The sequence below is a fragment of the Temnothorax nylanderi genome, unplaced genomic scaffold, assembly GCF_030848795.1.
Source record: "Temnothorax nylanderi isolate EJ_2023f unplaced genomic scaffold, tnyl_v1.0 TNYL_tig0067_pilon, whole genome shotgun sequence".
Classification (NCBI taxonomy): domain Eukaryota; kingdom Metazoa; phylum Arthropoda; class Insecta; order Hymenoptera; family Formicidae; genus Temnothorax; species Temnothorax nylanderi.
Window position 1 is genome coordinate 20,001 of NW_027249129.1, and position 18,185 is coordinate 38,185.

The window sequence follows — 18,185 nt, forward strand, 5'->3', positions numbered from 1 at the left end:
GGCGTCAAGTACTGGTAATATTGTTGCGTCTGTTGTTGTGGTTGTTGCTGCTGCTGCTGTTGCTGTTGCGTGCTTTGCTGTGGCTGCGGCTGTTGCTGTTGTTGTTGTTGTTGTTGTTGTTGTTGCTGCTGCTGCTGTTGGATCTGCTGCTGCGTTTGTTGCATTTGCTGTTGCTGCTGTTGCTGTTGTTGCTGTTGGCTCGAAGAATACGGTAAATTATCGAAGTCAAAACCCACTGGTGGCATGCTGCCATGTTTCTGATGCGTCGCCTGTCGCATAGCAGCGATATGAGTTGGGGATGTGGGCAACGACGGCCTATTCTTCGCCGGCGACGGCGAGCCCATATAGCTCGCTTGCGGAGAAAGGGTCATGTTGGACTGCACCGAGTGTGGCGGTGACTGATTACTGTACGGCGGCGACAATGTGTTTACCATGCCTTGCTGCTGCCGCTGATGAGGCGCTAAGAGCTGGTCGTGAAATGGCAGCCCATAGTTGCTCGTGAAGGTATCTAGGCCGAGTTGTTGCAGACCTTGCATCGATTGACTCTTGATGCAATCCTCGTACGGTGGCGGCTGTTTCGCCGTCGCAGTGTGAGCCACCAGGGGTAACGCGTTACTATAAAGGCTCGCGCTATCATACGGGCTAGTCGGTAGATTGCCATCGGCGCCTTCCGCTCCCTGTGGGATCTCCTGGTTTGGGGGCTGTGCGCCGCGCGGTTTAGCCGGCGCCTTCTTCACCGATGGTTTTCGCCTTACTAGCACCGTGCCGCCCTCTGACTCTGGACTGTTTGGGTTTCCCGCGCCTGCCTTTGGCCGCTTCTTTGACTTGGTTTGCTTCGGCGCTGAGCCGATTACCGTGGGGTGCGTGATTAATTGTGGATGATTTGAAGATCCTGCAAAAAAGATAATTATGTTACATAACAATGTTATAAAAGAAATTTGTTAATAATACATAATTTTTTAATAATGCATCATTTTATTCTCTACAAAATTTTTTGGTATGGTTTAAAATAAGATACTGGGATCTATTATTAAAATCATCAAAATAATTTTTTATTAAAATTTATTATTTATGATAAAATTTTTCTTCAAGAGTAGAATATTTTGTGGCATTTACGCATATCATAAAGATGTTATAAAAACGCTTACCCATGAGAGGACCATTCGGAATGACTGTAACCATCTGCGGCGACCTCGGCATGTGCTCATCAAGTAGTCTGACAATGTCGTGATGCAGTCTCTCGCTCGCAACATCGCGAGGTAACCGATCCATGTGATCGGTAATCTCTCTATTGGCAAATGTATCCAGCAATGCTTTGCCCGCTTCAAAGCTGCCCTCGCGGGCGGCTAAGAATAATGGGGTTTCATCTTTATCATCTTGAGCGTCTCTGTTCGCGCCATGCACCAACAATATATTCACAGCATCGACGTTGTTGACCGCCGCGGCCCAGTGCAACGCGGTCTTGCCACTGTTATCGGCGGCATTGATATCGGCATCGGCGTTAATGAGGTCTTCCACCATTCCCTCGGTGGCCAAACGCGCAGCTAGTATCAGCGGCGTGGTGCCATCGTGCATTCGTGCATTCAAATTCGTCGCTCGATTGCGCAGCAGAATCTGGAAAACTCCCATAGCATCGGCCGCGACAGCAGAATGCAGTGGAGTACGGCCGGTGTTATCCTGTGAATTAGCATCGGCGCCCGCATCCAACAATCTCTTGGCCGCGTCAGCCCGGGCGTAACGCGCAGCCAAATGCAGCGACGTCTCTCCGCCCTTGTCCGTGGTAGCATTCAGATCAGCGCCTTGGGCGACTAAATCGGCGATCACCGCCGCGGTGCCGTCGCTCTCGTCCTCCTCTTCGCCGGTGTCGAGTCCGCCGCCTCGTACCGCCGCTACCATCAATGGTGTCATGCCGCATGGACCACGCGCGTCCACATCCTGGCCATGCTCGAGACTGGGCGGCGTCAGCACACCGCCCGCGTCTGGCCGTCGTATCTCGGCCGCGTCCAGATGTTGCTGCGTCCACATACGCGGCTCGGTCTCCTCATAGTCCGTGATGACGGTATGATCGCTCGCGTAACCCGGCTCGATGGCACGCATCCGCTTCGACGGCGGTAGATCGGACTCATCGTCAGACCATTGGGACTGTATTCGGGCACTCACAACATCCATGTTCATGCAATTCACCGACGGCTGCTTATTCAAGTTGCGCATCTCTTGGCCATCCGGGCCGCGCCGACGCGACCGGCGTCGTTGACCGCTGCCGCTGCTGGTTCTTAAGAATCCCTCGGGGAACCATGTGACCCCAACGGCACGCTTCCGCTGTGCGGTCACCAGGACGCCCACTAGTAACCCGCCGAGCACCACGATGACCACACCGATAAAAACATACTTATAATTCGTTGGGGTATCCGTAATGTCTATAGTCTGAGGACCTATGACACCTCGCACTTGTTCGATGGGGAAGTTCCGCGATAGGGTGTGCCTCAACGCCGTGGCAGCCAAAAACTCGGCTGCCTCGTTCGCCGATGGGAAACATACCGAGTTTTGCGTCGTCGTGCATTTGCGATTGTCGATCTCCAGATAAGCGACCACGCCTTTTTTATTAGGCGGAGGCGGTCGGGTAAAGAAGTTAGGAATCTTATGTCTTTCGGGCTTCCAAGGGTATATCATTTCGTTGCCGAGTTCATCCGTTTTAATGCGAAGCGTCGTTCTTAAATGATGGCTGATGTCACGTAAAAAGCTTGGGAGGTTCGTACGGAAAGTGTCCATATCCAATCTCACGGTTATGGATATGACACCCTCTGCTAATGACGGTGGCTCCTTCTCGCAATCGAGACCGTCCCAGTTACATTCTTCGTTGTTGCAGCCGTAATCGCAATGGCCGTTAGCGTAATGCTTTCTACAGTATGCGTCATAGATTGGGCTGTAAAAAACAAATAATATAATAAATAAAAGTGCTACAAATATAATTAAATAGTTTGCCAGAATCTTTTAATATATCCGTAGTAAAAAATAAAACACAAGGAATAGAAACCTATCATAGAAACCTATATCAAAATTCATTCAGAATGTGTATTGTATTAATAAATTGAAAATTCTTTAGTAGGAAAGCTGGCCATACTATCAACGACTTCAATAATTTAATTTTTTAATGTATGTTAAGAGTAAAGAGCATCATAACACAACACAATGTTTAATTAAGAAAAGAAATTTAGCTAGGAATACTCACTTGCAAGGAGGAACTTTTCGTTCACAGTCTCTGCCGTCGTAGAGGCATTGCGGATTGTTGCATTCGTCGTCGCACGCACCGTTCATGAATACCTTCCAGCAATCCACGGCAGTGCAGTTGCGCCACGGATTGACGCCCAGCGAACAATCGCTGCCGTCAAAGTCGCACGCGGGTCGATTGCATTCCTCGTCGCAGCGATCATTGCGGGCCTTAGCCGCGCAGTTATTTTCTATACACTTCTGACGTTCGCGTTCCAAATAAATATCGTTCAAGGTTTTGGATGTGTTTAAACTGCCGAATACTCCGCCAGGATAATTTGCATCGTAGATATCGCAATTCTTGCCAGACCACGTGGGAGGACAGTCACAGGCGTAGTCACCGATCTTGTTTATGCAAGGGGCGTTTTGCTGACACGGATGCCTGTCGCACTCGTTCCAGGCATCGAACTCGCAATGCGTACCGGTCGTACCTGGCAAGCAGTAACACTGATAGCTATTTCCTATGACACGACACGTGCCGCCGTTCTGACACGGTTCGGAGTTGCAGTAGGAACCGGCGAATTCGCAATTGGTGCCATGATAATCGCCTTGACAGATGCAAACGTGTCGGTCGTGCTTGGCCGTGCAAAAGCCACCGTTTTGACACGGGGAGCTATCACAGAAATTTACTTTGACCTCGCAGTGACGGCCCATATACCCCGGTTTGCAGTTGCAGTGATAGTTGTTGATCAATTGCACGCAGTCCTGGGTTCCGGGCGAGGCACACGGATTCGACAAGCACTCGTTAATATCACCCTCGCATCTTGGCCCGACAAAACCGGGCGGACACTTGCATTCAAAGCCACCCACTTTGTCAGTGCACGTGCCGTTATTGTGGCATGCGGTCATCATGCAATCGTCGATGTTGATCTCGCATATGAAGCCAAGAGTACCGGGTGGACAGGAGCACGTAAAGTTGCTGATCAGATCGTGACAGGTACCGCCGTTCTGGCAGGGATTTGGTCGGCAGTCGTCGATGTTGAGCTCGCAGTTCTGTCCTTGGAAGCCCTTGGTGCACTGGCACTGGTACGAGCCGATGAGATCCTTGCAGGTTGCGCCGTTCTGACACGGCGCCGAGTCGCATTCGTCTATTTCCTCCTGACAGTAAGAGCCGGTGTAACCGTCAAGGCAATGACAGCGATGACTATTGCCTATGTTTTCGCAGGTGCCGTTGTTGCAAAGACTGCTTTCCGGCACGCCCTTCCGTATGGCGGCATCCTTGCACGAGACCATCTCCACGTCGCATACCTTGCCGGTCCATCCGGGTGAGCAGTTGCAATGATACTTGTTCATGCGCTGCACGCACGTTGCCTGGTTCTCGCATGGATTGTCAGCGCACCAGTCCACATACTTATCGCACTGCTTACCCGTGTAACCATACGGACAGTGACATGTGTAGTATTGTATGTGATCATGACAGGTAGCACCGTTCTGACAGGGCATGCTGTCGCACTCGTTGATACGATATTGGCAATTCGAGCCCGTATAGCCGGTCTTGCAGACGCATGTGTAGTTGTTGATACCGTCGATACATGTGCCGCCGTTCATGCAACTGCTGTCAGTGCAATCTTCGTCGTTGGTTTGACAATTAATGCCAGAGAAGCCGAGTTGACATTGGCACGTGTAGGAGTTGACATATTCCTTGCAAATGGCACCGTTCTGACAGGGTTGCGACAGGCATTCGTCGATGTCAACTTCACAGTGCTTACCACTGAAACCGTCCACGCAGAGACACGTATAATCACCGATGCCGTCCAGACAGGTGCCGCCATTCTGACAGGGAACTGTGAAACAGCAAAAGAGATTCTCCTTGAGTGTCATACGGCGATGTTTATTAAGTGCGTTTAATTTAATCCATGCCATCGCGCGATAAAACAGATGACGCTCTATAGACTCGCGTTAAGACTCTCAAATGAAAGCGAAAGAAGATCTCTGCATCTGTAGCAAGTAAGGGAAAAGAAAGCGAAGAACAGCCGGTGGTTCGTACTCACATGATGCACAGTCATCGGTATTGATGATGCAATCACGGCCCTCGTAGCCCTTCGCGCATACGCAGTGGTAAGAGCCGTTTGTGTTCCGGCAAGTGGCACCGTTTCTGCACGGCGACGTCATCACGCACTCGTCCACGTCCTCGTCGCACAGCCTGCCCGTGTAACCGACCGTACACGTGCACGCGAAGTCGAGGAAGTTCGACGATGGCGAACATTTCGCTCCGTGAAGACATCTGGAAATGACACAGCAACGTTATAAAGTCGTTCTATCATGCGTATCATCCATGTGGATACGTTTTATCGAAATTAAACGAAGCTCTCAAGACTCCTGTTCGCTCATACATGTACATAATTCAATGGGATTGCAGTGAAGAAATAGAAGCATTATGTAAAATCACAGTGCCATAAATATATAAGCTAAAGTACAATACTGATTTTGCACAAGCAAAGTTAATTGTAACAAGTGTATTTTATGTCATTTATTAAAAAATGATTAAAAATATGTTTTTTTAAGTGATAATATTCTAAAACAATTTAAATTTGAAATTCTCCATATAAAATCAATTCTATAATATTACATTTAATACAAGATTTTTTTAATAATGTTGCGCTCTCAATGTTGCGCTCTCAATGGAGTACAAGGGTAATCAAGGGGAACTTCAGAATTCCCCTCCCCCCACATGATACACGTATAATGCATACGGCGAATCTGGCTACATCCACGTATCCTCATGCAAATGAATTCGGAAGGAAAAATCGTACTTGTTCGGCGTGCAGGGGTCCAGCTTGTCCTCGCAATTCCTGCCGGTGTGGGGCAGCTCGCAGACGCATTTGTAGTCGTTAACGAGATCGATGCAGGAGCCGCCGTTCTGGCAGGGGTTGTTGGCGCAGTCGTCGATGTTGGTCTCGCAATTGGTGCCGGCGTAGCCGGGCAGGCACTTGCAGCTGTAACCGTTCAGATGGTCGTTGCACGTGCCACCGTGCTGGCAGGGGTTCGAGCCGCACTCGTCGATATCCGCCTCGCACCTCTTGCCGCCGTAACCGGGCAGGCAGTGACAGATAAACTGGTTCACCCCGTCCTCGCAAGTGCCGCCGTTTAGGCAGGGCGAGCTCGCGCACTCGTCCACGTCGCTCAGACACCTGGCGTCGTAGTAGCCGCGCGGGCACTCGCATCTGAAGCCGTTTATCACGTCGATGCAACGGCCGCCGTTCGCACACGGGTTGCTCGCGCACTCGTTTATGTCGGTCTCGCAGTGCTGCCCGGTGAAGCCGGGCTCGCATTCGCAGGAGTACCTGAAAGACGAGACATTGCGTCTGGTGAAAAACGAAGGAGAGGGTGGCGATGTGTCGACACAGCTAAGAATTTTGCCAAATTGTATCTTCCGTATTATTCCGTTGCTTCATTATCGATAATAATTGATTTCGCAAGAGATTTCTAAAGTAGAAAAATACGTCGGACTTCCGTGAAACATTTTATGAGTTTTTAATTATCATTATTATCTATAATTAATATAATTCTTAAAAATGTTTATTTTTAATTATAGTAAAAAAGATTTCATATAAGGAGTTACTTTTAAATGCTGATGCGCTTAGAGTCGAAACTAATTCTTAAAATCCAATACCTACTTTGGTCAATTTATCATCCGCGCAGGACATATTCAATTACATAGAGACATCCACGGTATGACCGTACTACATCTGATTAATTTTGCCGAATTATAAGACCAAAGGAAAGATAATCGCGCAAACGAACAAATGATATATGTATATCCAATTTATCTGCAACATTTTCCGAATTTAATTATCCGGCTTTAATTATGTCTTAAAGATATTGATGACCAAATGGAACGTATGTTTCTTGAAGCTTACCTGTTGATACCGTCGATACATCTGGCCCCGTTTCGGCAGGGATTGCTGTAGCACTCGTTAACATTGACCTCGCAATTCTCGCCGGACGTGCCCGGTCGGCAGACGCACAGGTAACCGTCGATACGGTCCTCGCATCTACCGCCGAACTGGCACGGATTGCTCTCGCACTCGTCGATCTGCGTCTGGCACAGCTTGCCGGTGAAGCCGGGGGAACAGTTGCAGGTGAAGCTGTTCTCGCCGTCGATGCAGGTACCGCTGCGACACGGATTCGAGGCGCAGTCGTTGATGTTGGTCTCGCAGGAGTCGCCGGTGAAGCCGGCCGGGCACTCGCACGTGTATCTCGCGATACCGTCCTGGCAAGTGCCGCCGTTCTTGCACGGCGACGAGATGCAGTCGTCGATGTTGATCTGGCAGTGGGTGCCGGTGAAGCCCTCGGCGCAGGTACACTTGAAGGCATTGATGAGATCGCTGCAGGTGCCGCCGTTCATGCACGGCCTCAGCGCGCACTCGTCTATGTCGATCTCGCATTGAGTTCCAGTGAAACCTAGAAGAAGGGAAATAGTATGTAAAGTATACAAAGAGAGAGAACATAAAATATGTAATATATTATAAGAAGCACATATAAATGATAAAAATGTCAGCGTTTCAAAATTAATATACAGTATCCATTATATGTATAAAGATTAAACTTTGATAAAGTGCGTAAATATTTCAGATAATTTGTATACGACTAACAGTATACAGTTTGGCGATGTATATGTATATATATATATATAGATATTCGAAAATAAAAATGTTATTTTGCCAAGGTCAGATAATCAGGCGAAGATAGATAGTCTTCACATAGACATGTTCGGACAAGCAGTCAAGGCGGATGAAGTCATCGCTGCCATAACTGATGTAATTAACGTTAATTAATCAGCTATATCGATTGATGGGCAAAGTACATGATCGAGACGTTGGATCGAGGGAATAATTGCATACTTCATCGATCGACCGAATGCCTTTTTCAGCGATTTTCTTGCCATGTGAATCCGGGAGTGATTCCTGACAAGCAATAATCGCATCAATTATCAAGAGTAATTAGGGGATGGCAGATGGCAATAATTCCGAGGGACAAGATCGATCCAGCGGCGAACAGCTTCCACGCACGGTCTTCCGCGAAGAAGATCGCGGATCGGCTACCAATCATCGTCATCGGATAAATATCGATTACGAAGTGCATTAATTACGAGGAATTTTAAAAACGCATGTAATATTCAAGCGTCAGCGCTTCAATTAAATTATTGACGAGAATATAGAGTTATCAAAGCTGGCATTATTAACATTGATATAACTAATATAATCATAAATCAAATTGATTAAATCAATAAATAGTCACTTTTTAGTGACTCTTTATTATTAAATTCATTATAGCAATATTTCAGTGTCACATTTAGATATCAAATTTACCGCGACTAACTGTACATTAACTTCTCTACCATGGAAACCGCGCATCTATGTGTTTTACCAAGCTTCCGCATGATATTCCTGGCGATCCTTACACCAGGTGGTCTTAATGGTTAAGTTTCTTTGCTTTTGTCAACATTGTGAGGCTAATGCGTGTTCATTCATATACAAATTGAGCCGGGTGAATCGCTATTGCATCGTATGATGCAAAAAGTCGCAAAGGAAGAAACAAAGAAGCGAGGAAACGAAGAAGATGTAGTAGAATGGAGCACGCACGCGACGCATTCTCACCGCAGGTGGTCTAATTACGTTATATTGGAGAATAATCCCGAAGCGAGGCAGCTGCCAGGCGAGAATTATTTTCACTGCCTACTGAGATCTTAGTTACATTTCTAAAACCCGCAGTGAGCTAAAAATTTGCTTAAATCAATGTAATCGAAGATGCGTCATGGCAGTCATATCCCCTTTTGAGAGATTTAAGAAATAATGATTTACATAAAACAAACGCATAACATTTTTAGTATATTGTGGATAGGTATTGATATCTTTGCATATATCCATAACGTAGAACATCGTTGTATGTTTAAAGCATTGCCGAATTCCAACAAATATTACCATAGAAAGGAGTAAATAATAAATTTTTCACATACGTATCATATAAAAAAATACTCTAGATAACAGAAATAGAGAAATTCAAAGAAACATTAAACAATTGTTACCACTATTTATAATCACACATATATTTACTGTTTATATTACACGAATAAGTTTCAAATCGATGAAGGAACCAGAAGTGACGGTTTTTTAACATCGGACGAACCGATAAGCGGCTTATGCGTTCGATATCGAAGGATGATTTTGCAAAGCCGCGTATAAGAGATCCCGTCGTCACGTCGATGCACCGCGACGACGCCTCGAAGAGCATTCTTCAATTCTCGTCAACCGGATGACGCGTGGATTTTTATCATATTTACATTCAGCCGATATTTTTTCTCCTTTCCTTTCGTCCGTCCGCGCAGACAATGATGCAGCTAATTTACTTGTGAATGCACGTACAAAGTGGCGGATCCCCGTGGCATCCTTTCGAATCTTAAACTCCCCCTCCGGTATTCGCCGCTAGCGCGGCGATTATTGCTCGAATGTTATCACGAATTTTCGCAAGTCACTAATAAATCTTACAAATGCAAAACTGTTCATTATACACAAATTCCGTAAATAATTTCTACAAGTAAGGTAATACACTTCAGAAATCAATGGGACTTTGTAAACTGTTTCCGCAAGTTTCCGAATTAGTCAGCGAATTTGAAGATGACTAGATATTTCATAGTAAAGATTTTGTTTCTTATGGATCTGTTTAACTTTTCCATCGTTTTCATGTTACGACAAATCGGCAACTCGATTTTCTTCCTTATTCGTTATTCAGCATCAGGCCATTTGAGAAACCGGCTCGTCTAATATGATGTGCTTGCTTGATCGATGCTCACTTCTTGTTCTTGTATTATTTTAAATTTACATACGCCTGCAGAAACATTTGAATTATTAAACACGTTTCGAAACGGCGGTGCTTGCCGCAGAACATTTTTCAAGGTCTGTTTTATATATATATTGTCTCTCAAGAAAAATTTCACACAAATGACATTTTGAACTGAATAAATTCCAGCTCTCCTACACTGCAAAATAGTAAAATAAATTTTTATTTCTTTAAGATATGTTAAATATTTTATTATATTATAAATATATATATTAATGCTTTTACGTAAAAAATTAATTTTGCGTATTTATAATTAAGTGATATAAAATCATTCTCTCATTGTCAGTTGCAAAGTTTACTTTAAAAGTACAACAGCAAGAAACAATCTATTTATTCTATTCTATTCAGAAGAATATAAATGAATGAAGGGTTGTCAACGCGAAGCGAACGGATACAAGCTGATCCGAAAAGCTATAATTAATCTCAAATAAACCGCTTAATTTTCTCGACGCGGTGCTATTATTAACAGCTTCCACGGGGTGCTTCGAAGACATTAATTTACTTAGGGATCGCCGAGGCCGCTGAGAGATACAGGTATCCGGATCCTGCAAAGGGAAGAACAGATATTCGCTCTCGCGAGAAACGTCTTTTTTTTAGCTTGTTCCATATGCATCTCGGTCGCTACACGCATCTGGTTCAGTTCGGGAGCTGGTATTATCCTTCGTCGGGCGACGTATCCTGCGATAGACGTTGCCGTCCACGCCTCTCTTCTAATGCCCGTAATGCTCACTTGTCAATCCTTTCCGCGGACCAAATGAATAGCTGCCGATTCATAAATATCGCGTTGCACCGGTCGATACGGCGGTAGTTCTCGGGCAGAAACTGATCGAGTTCACTTTTTGCTCTCTAGTGACTGAGATGCTATTTATTAAGTCTAGACTGTTCGCAGGATCCACCGGGATTCACCGGGGGATTCACATCTGCTGCTAAAAATTCTTTATACAATATATTTTAAATACACACACTGAGAAAAAAATGTTGTTAATTTGACTAAACTCGTTTAGTTGGTGTGATTTGTTTAATGTAAATATTAATATATTTAAATCAAATATACGTGAGTAATATCAAGAAATATTTTATTTTATTTTATATAATATTTGTTGAATTAACAAATGTTAGCTTGACAGCCCGTGACCGCTGCATTTAGTTGAATCAAATAATATTTCTTTGAATCTACGATTTTTTTTTCTCAGTGCATATAATTTCTTAACTTATCATAATATTTTACATATATATTTATTTTTACATGAAAATATACATAGAAGCGATATTTTTTATTTTTATGAGTGTTTCATATAAAATTATAAAGTTATCAGAGCGCTAAGAAAAATATTTTACTTGACTATAATGTTAATATATTTTTAAAAACGTATGTAGGTCTACTGCAGATTTTGGATTCATTCAGGTTTTTTGCGTGTGTATAATATTCTACGTAAAGACACATTTTTAAACAAAACTCATTGGTACGAAGCAAACGATATTACGATATTTTTACTAGTAAGTTTGAAATAATAAAAAAATGATTAGTTTGATATTCACACTCTTTCAAATGTAACAGTACAATTTTCAAATGTTAATGCTTCGAACATTATTTTACAATCAAGTTAAGGTAATAAATGTATGATTGTTATAGCTTTAACAAAACTCTTGAATAAATTTTCGTATTTATGCGAGTTTGTGTCAAAGATAATTTAACAAAGATAACTGGTGATTGGTCCATCCGCAGAAACTAACGCGTAGTTGCAGCTACATTGTATTGAATTTAACTCTAGATATGATGATAGCGCAAACCAGTTCGTGCTACAACGCACCAGGAACAATTTACTTATCTGTCGACCAGGGAATGGTAGGGGTTACGTGGGAGAAGCGGCGCGAGATCACGCGTGCCGGAATGATGATGAAGATAATGACTCCCGTGCCGTTCCGTGTATCCGAGACCGCGACTGCAGAATCCGTTTCATTTGCCGTAATTTCGACACGGCGCTGATCCGCACGAATCAATTCCGGGTTTGGTATCGGCTGAGCACCTAGCGGTACCGAGATTGTGGAGCAATGCGAATTTTCTCGGCCGATCGCTGAATTTACCAGGGGTATCGATACGTTTTCGGCGCGACGCGGTGGCACGCGGGACGGCGCGGCGGAAATGTATAAAACGCAGGTTTCTTCTTTCCCTTTTTTCTCTCCTTCTCCTTTAACGATACGGTTGAGTTAAATCGATTGGCCGTTCGTTTAAAGACGAATTTTTTCGAGCCGCTCGCGGAGCGCTGTGCGAAGATTGCGAAGATCGATCGAGCGAGTAAAGCGCGAGCAGATAAAGCGGAATAATACAACCGTGATTACGGGGCGAGGAACGGTACCGGCGAAGACAAGGAAGCTCGCATCGCACCGTAATTCCGATCCCGCATCGAGGCAGAACTCGGTGTATAATAAAGAAGCGGCACCGTCCGTTTCGTTTGATCTCCACGCCGGGGATACAGCGACTCGTCGACGAGCCGCTATATGCTAGCTCGCAACATTGTCTATTGGAGCGCGCTGGAGAGATTATAATCGCTTCGATCGATCTGTAATAAGCAATTTACGCGTACATGTGCTTCGGGCGCCGATTGTTCGCACGTTGTTTCGTTCAAGTTCTACTCTCTTTCGAGACGACAGAAAGAATATTATGCTTGTCATTGTCATATAATGACGACCGAACTTTACGGTGTTTATTTTCTTCGAACAAAAGTGCAGTGTATTTCATAAAAGTTTTATTTTAATAATATTTTCTTTAGTAAACAATACAGTATCTTTTATCTGACTCTTTGTAATGTCAATATTTTACATCGCTCTATTCACCGTTAAGTTATATGTGTACAACAATCCGGATATTTTATGATTTATAGAATTAATTAACACAAAATTAAATATATTAACATTTAATAATTAGTATATCTATTACTTTAAAGTATAGCAGTTCAAACTAAATTTGAATTTAGTTTTGACAAAAAAAAAGCAAAAAAATTAAAACTGATAACAATTTTAACTGGTTCACTTTCAAATGACACAGATACGCATAATTGGATCTCGCAACACTATTAGTTGTGTTTTTGATTGTCACGAAAAAATTCTTTCTATATAGAATAACGTTCTATGCAACAACGTTCACAGAACGTTTTACACGACAATTTAAGTTCTGATTCCAATCCTTGACTCCAAAGTGCTCGACTCTGTAGCGCATGAGTTTACCCGGCAATCATCGACGCCCGCTAATGAACAGTTAATCCGACCCATCGCTCGCACGCGAGACAGAGAAGCGCCAGAAGTACACACGCCACGGGGGGAACCCAGGTAAGAAAGAGAGAGAGAGAGAGAGAGGAAGAGAGGAGGAGAAAGCAAAGAGAAACCGATCTCTGCCTGTAACAGCTCCGAACGCGCCGTCGGTGGTGTTGCGCACTCCCACGTTTGGCCAGGCGTGTTCGGATAATTGTAATCTATTGCCTCGCCGCGGTGTTCTCGTAGCGAGGCCTACGCGCATTGATAAACTATGCGAAACCCAACCGCGGCTCGCAACTCGCGCTCCCCGAGCTGCGCTTCTCTCCTCCCTTCGTCCCACCCCTGCTCGACGCCTCTGTCTCTCACCCGGTCGTGCCGCATGTGCGCCTCTTTCTCGCCTTCGATACGGTACGGATGCACGCCCAGTGAACGCCGCGCTCGTGCGCATGGACCGCGCAACGTACGGATGCTGAACGCTCGGATCCGCGCGTGTGTGAGTACCGGAGCGAGGGCATACATCGACGGGGCTGTTACGTACAATGATAGGGGCACCGTTCGTTTAAATTAGAAAAGCGATATCTCGTTATGTGCGCAGCGTCATTCTCTACGTTGTATCTCGCTGCGCGAGGGAAAAGCGTTTGGCGTGCAACGAGAGCGCTGAATCGGAACATCTGTGTACACATAATACGTTTGCGAAAAAATTCATTTTCTTAAATTGAAGTAAATAAATAACTTGGCGCGAGACACTACCGCGTCCTTGATATAAAATTCTTTAAAATTCGAAATAATTTTTTTCCAGCAAAAATTCTGAGAGACAATTGTTTTTTATTATGTTTTAAATTTCTTAATAAAGTATCATATTTAAAATTCTCTTAAAATATAGTTAATTTAATCGAAAAAGTAATATGCCGTTATGTTATTGAGATTGAGAAGCTTCGTAATATTTATTTACTTACAAGCGAAATTTTACCAATTTTTCTAAAATTTGATTTCTTAGCGCGTTTAATTTCGCGTTGCTTCTCTTTTATAGGTATGTGTTATTTATATTTCATTCAGTCCGATATTTTTTCTCTTCGACCGCTGGGTATTGTTTAATCACTAGCCTGGCATGACAGCATCATTTTCTCAATAACTTTTTCGTCCCCATTTGCAAAAATCTGCGTATTATTATTGCCGCGAATGACCCGAAGGAACGTATCTCGCAAGCGAGAGGACGTAAATTCAAACTCATTCTCTACGCTGCCAAGATTCGTGAGAGGATACGCAGCAGTTTCCGTAAGTGGTCCCTTCATGCGAGATCCACTCCTGGCCCGCGGCGGAAATCAGCGCGCTGATATAACTCCGAGGGAAGTTCGAGAAGAATCCTGTTCCTCGAACTTTTACGGCGAGCATGTTCGACCTAGAGTACCATAACTCGTTGCGTGACACATTGTGCGTGTCATTTACTACAAATACTTCGCCGAATATCCTAAATTCCCATTCGACATTTAACACGAGATTTCTTTTTAAAAAAATACACCTCATCTTGATTAAACGATTAAGAATAAAACAGCCTGAAGAATTAGTAGCCTGATTTCGACAAAAAATTATTAAAAACCGCAAGAATCGCAGATTTTATTAAAGAGTCGCGTGTAAGTTTAATAGTAAATTCTTCTTAAGTTATCTTCTATATTACAATATGCAAACACGGTTCATCGAAGTTATTAAAGAAATATTTTAATAAAATTAATGATAAGAATCGCATGCTTCAAACGGCATCGCGATGCGGTCGCGGGTTATTTTGAGCATCGTATATGTAATCTTCACTAAAGTAGATTCGAAGTTGATCGAATCTTGTAACTATTACTGCAATCCATCGAATGAAAAGAGAGAAAGGGAGTCTCGTTTACACGATTGGTTGCGATTGATTGTAGGAAAAATCTGGTCTGTACCGCTTTGACTTAATAATATAAATGTCCATCAAACAGGTTTATCTATCGATAATTTCAGTCGACATCTCAATCTGTTGTTATGATGATGCATTTGCGTTGTACAAAAGCCGCCATTATTTCTCTAGAACGACATATGTATATTCTATTATATAAATTTTATATTAATATATTGATATAAAAAAGAAGAAAATTATTAATTTTTTAAAAATTGTTTTTTCATCTTCATTGACACGTTAAAAAAGTGTTTTCAAATTTATTTGTCGTAGATTTTACTTATTCTTTCTTTCTGTTTTCATATTCCGTATTCGATCCTTCCTTTGTGCGCGCACTTGTCAGCTTGCTTTTCTCCCGTTTTCAACTTATTCAAAAGCTAGATATCTCTATAGCAAATTCTTAAGAACATTTAATAGGATTATATTTCTTCGCAAAGTCAGCAATTTGTCTTCAAATCCCGATTACTGATAATAAAACGCAGAACACGTTTACGCATCTATTAGTGGTATCGGTAACGAGAGAGACTCCGAGTTTATTACGAGGCGCGAATGATCGCGGGTCGTGGGTCAATCACGGTCAAACCTGTGAGAAGGGAAGGCGAAGGTGAGACATCGAGCACCTGCAGGCGCTCGGTTGATTTTCGCGATTAACGGACGCGAGTGCGCTCGAGAGGAGGAGGCCCTGAGACTACCTCTACCTGCTACCTGAGTAAGCAACATTCGCAACATTGCCCTCTCCGCTCGCCCTTCCTCGTTCTTGCCAAGAGCCATCGGCTCTTCTTATCTGCCGCCTCTGTCCTTTTCACTCTGATTCTCGCCCTCATGATGACATTAATGCGCGACGACATAATGACGAGTCGCGCAGGCTTCTTAGCAAAGAAGTCGAATTGCTTGCGGTGGTAGCGGCAGCGCGGACTGCGTTATTTACCGAATCGAATGAAAAAGAGGGCCCATCAGGCCCCTCATCAAGGAAATGAGGCGACATCGCAAGATCGAAGTCCTCCTTCTGCTCGAAACCGCCTCCTCTTCGTCCCCTTTCTCCTCCATCACTCGTCTCCGTCGCCTCATCTTTATACAAGTTGCGTGTGGACAGCAGCGGAGCCTCTCAGTTGAGGCAAAAAAAGTTGTTGTACGGTGCAGCGTAATGCACCAAATAAATATCGGAGCTTTACAAATCGTCCACGCTTAATTGCGCCGCCAAATCGGTCGGTTTAATGAGCTCGATAATTACGCCATGCCCGAGGGGTATCGCTTTTCACACGCATGCCAAGGTACGTGCCCTCCTTAGTGCAGGATGCCATCAAATTCGAATGCCGATAAACGCGCAAGCGAATGCGAACAGTGTTACGCAAAAATAAGTTAACCCACGTGTTAATAGTTTCGAGTAAATTAAGTTTCAAAAGTGAAGATTCATGCTGTTTCAATGTGTGTAACTCGTCTTATTAGATTCAAGAATTTTTTAAACCGATTTCTTCAGTAATCGATTCATTTTTGTGTAATAATTTAGGTTTTCGGATACGAATCCTATTTACGTGCTATGAAAATAACACTTAGAATGATTGTGCATGATTTAGCGCTAAATGTAGGTCGAATGCGAAACAAATTTTGATTGATATCTCGAAACCATCAACCTTATTAGTATTTTTATCACTCGCAACACAGTCTGTTATTAAATTATCATTATATTTCTGCTTTTTTTAAAAATAATTTGTAAGAAAGAATAATACAGGACCTATTATGTCTCCATATGTTTTGAAGATAAGTACTGATCAGTGTCCATAATCAAAGATAATTATAGACACTCCATCTCTGATTGAAATTGTAATTAAATTCAGATCCGTATTCATAAATTCCCTAAGATCGATGTATCATTCATCAATCTTTGATTATAATCAAAGATTCGATAATTATCGAAATTACTTAACGGCTTATTGACGGTTAATTCTTTTAAAATAATCAGAAATTATTTAGAGAATAAAGATTTTGCAAGCTTTCTTATAAAAAATAATTGACACAGATAAACTGAAAATAATGGAACTACGGTACTTCGTCAAAGGATAATTGATTATAAATGAATCTCGGTCGAAAGTTGGCAGGCTCAAAGAGCGCAAAGCGATCTTCGTTATTCGTTATGAAACTGCGGTTTATCGATGTGTATACGTCGGCTTAACTGTAAAATCTTCCGGAGGGCGAGACTTTGTCTGATAGAGCCGCGATTACTCGTCCGAGACCTGTCGACTGAAATCGCGCGCGGGAATTGACGCGGCGTCGGCCGGGTGGAGCAAGGTGCTAACGGTAGAAGAAATTCTTAATCGCCACGCAGTTATCTAACTCTCGGATGATCGATTCGAGAACTTCGGATTCCGCGCTGAGTTTCCGAATGCCGGGGAAACTCCGTTGCATTCTTGGTCGCCGCAAAAATGCCACGCATCGGCACCTAGAGGTAGGCTACGTGTTCCCAGTAGCACGTGCGTCATGTTACGTTTTTAATTTTTCGCACGCTTTATTTGACGCTTATTTGTCTTGTACGGAAGCGGTTACTGTACAGAAATTCGTACAGTTACTGAGTTAGTACCTACGTTATTGAACACTTATCTTAAGATATATATGTGACGATATACCATCAAATGCATTTACAAAGTATTAATCAATAGACTTTTTATCTTAAACTCTTACTGTTTTAATTAGAAATTCCAATAGGTAAGACAAATCTCTCGTCGAAATTTTTACAATCCTTGAACAATTCTGTGTCTTAAAACTTTTATCAGTTTTACTTTAATCGTTCGTATACAATGTCGTAAACTATATAAAATGGAAAAGTGAATTTTAAATTCTCAAATTGCATATTGGAAGGATTTTTATATGTTCTTCCCAGAGCAACGTATATCATCGAACCCGTTTC

At 43.2% G+C, this 18,185-nt stretch overlaps 1 protein-coding gene across 2 annotated transcripts in view; it reads right to left on the reverse strand.

Moving 5' to 3' along the window:
- Positions 1 to 18,185, reverse strand: part of N (uncharacterized) — a 251,553-nt gene that overhangs the window by 4,110 nt on the left and 229,258 nt on the right. For both annotated transcript variants that reach the window (XM_071708363.1, XM_071708364.1), the window contains 6 exons: positions 7,128 to 7,671; positions 6,021 to 6,551; positions 5,259 to 5,491; positions 3,230 to 5,051; positions 1,149 to 2,923; positions 1 to 892 (listed from right to left, as the gene is read on the reverse strand). The exon at positions 1 to 892 is cut by the window's left edge and continues 4,110 nt beyond it. In XM_071708363.1, coding sequence (XP_071564464.1) covers positions 1 to 892; positions 1,149 to 2,923; positions 3,230 to 5,051; positions 5,259 to 5,491; positions 6,021 to 6,551; positions 7,128 to 7,671 — 5,797 coding nt within the window. The remainder of the gene's footprint in view (positions 893 to 1,148; positions 2,924 to 3,229; positions 5,052 to 5,258; positions 5,492 to 6,020; positions 6,552 to 7,127; positions 7,672 to 18,185) is intronic.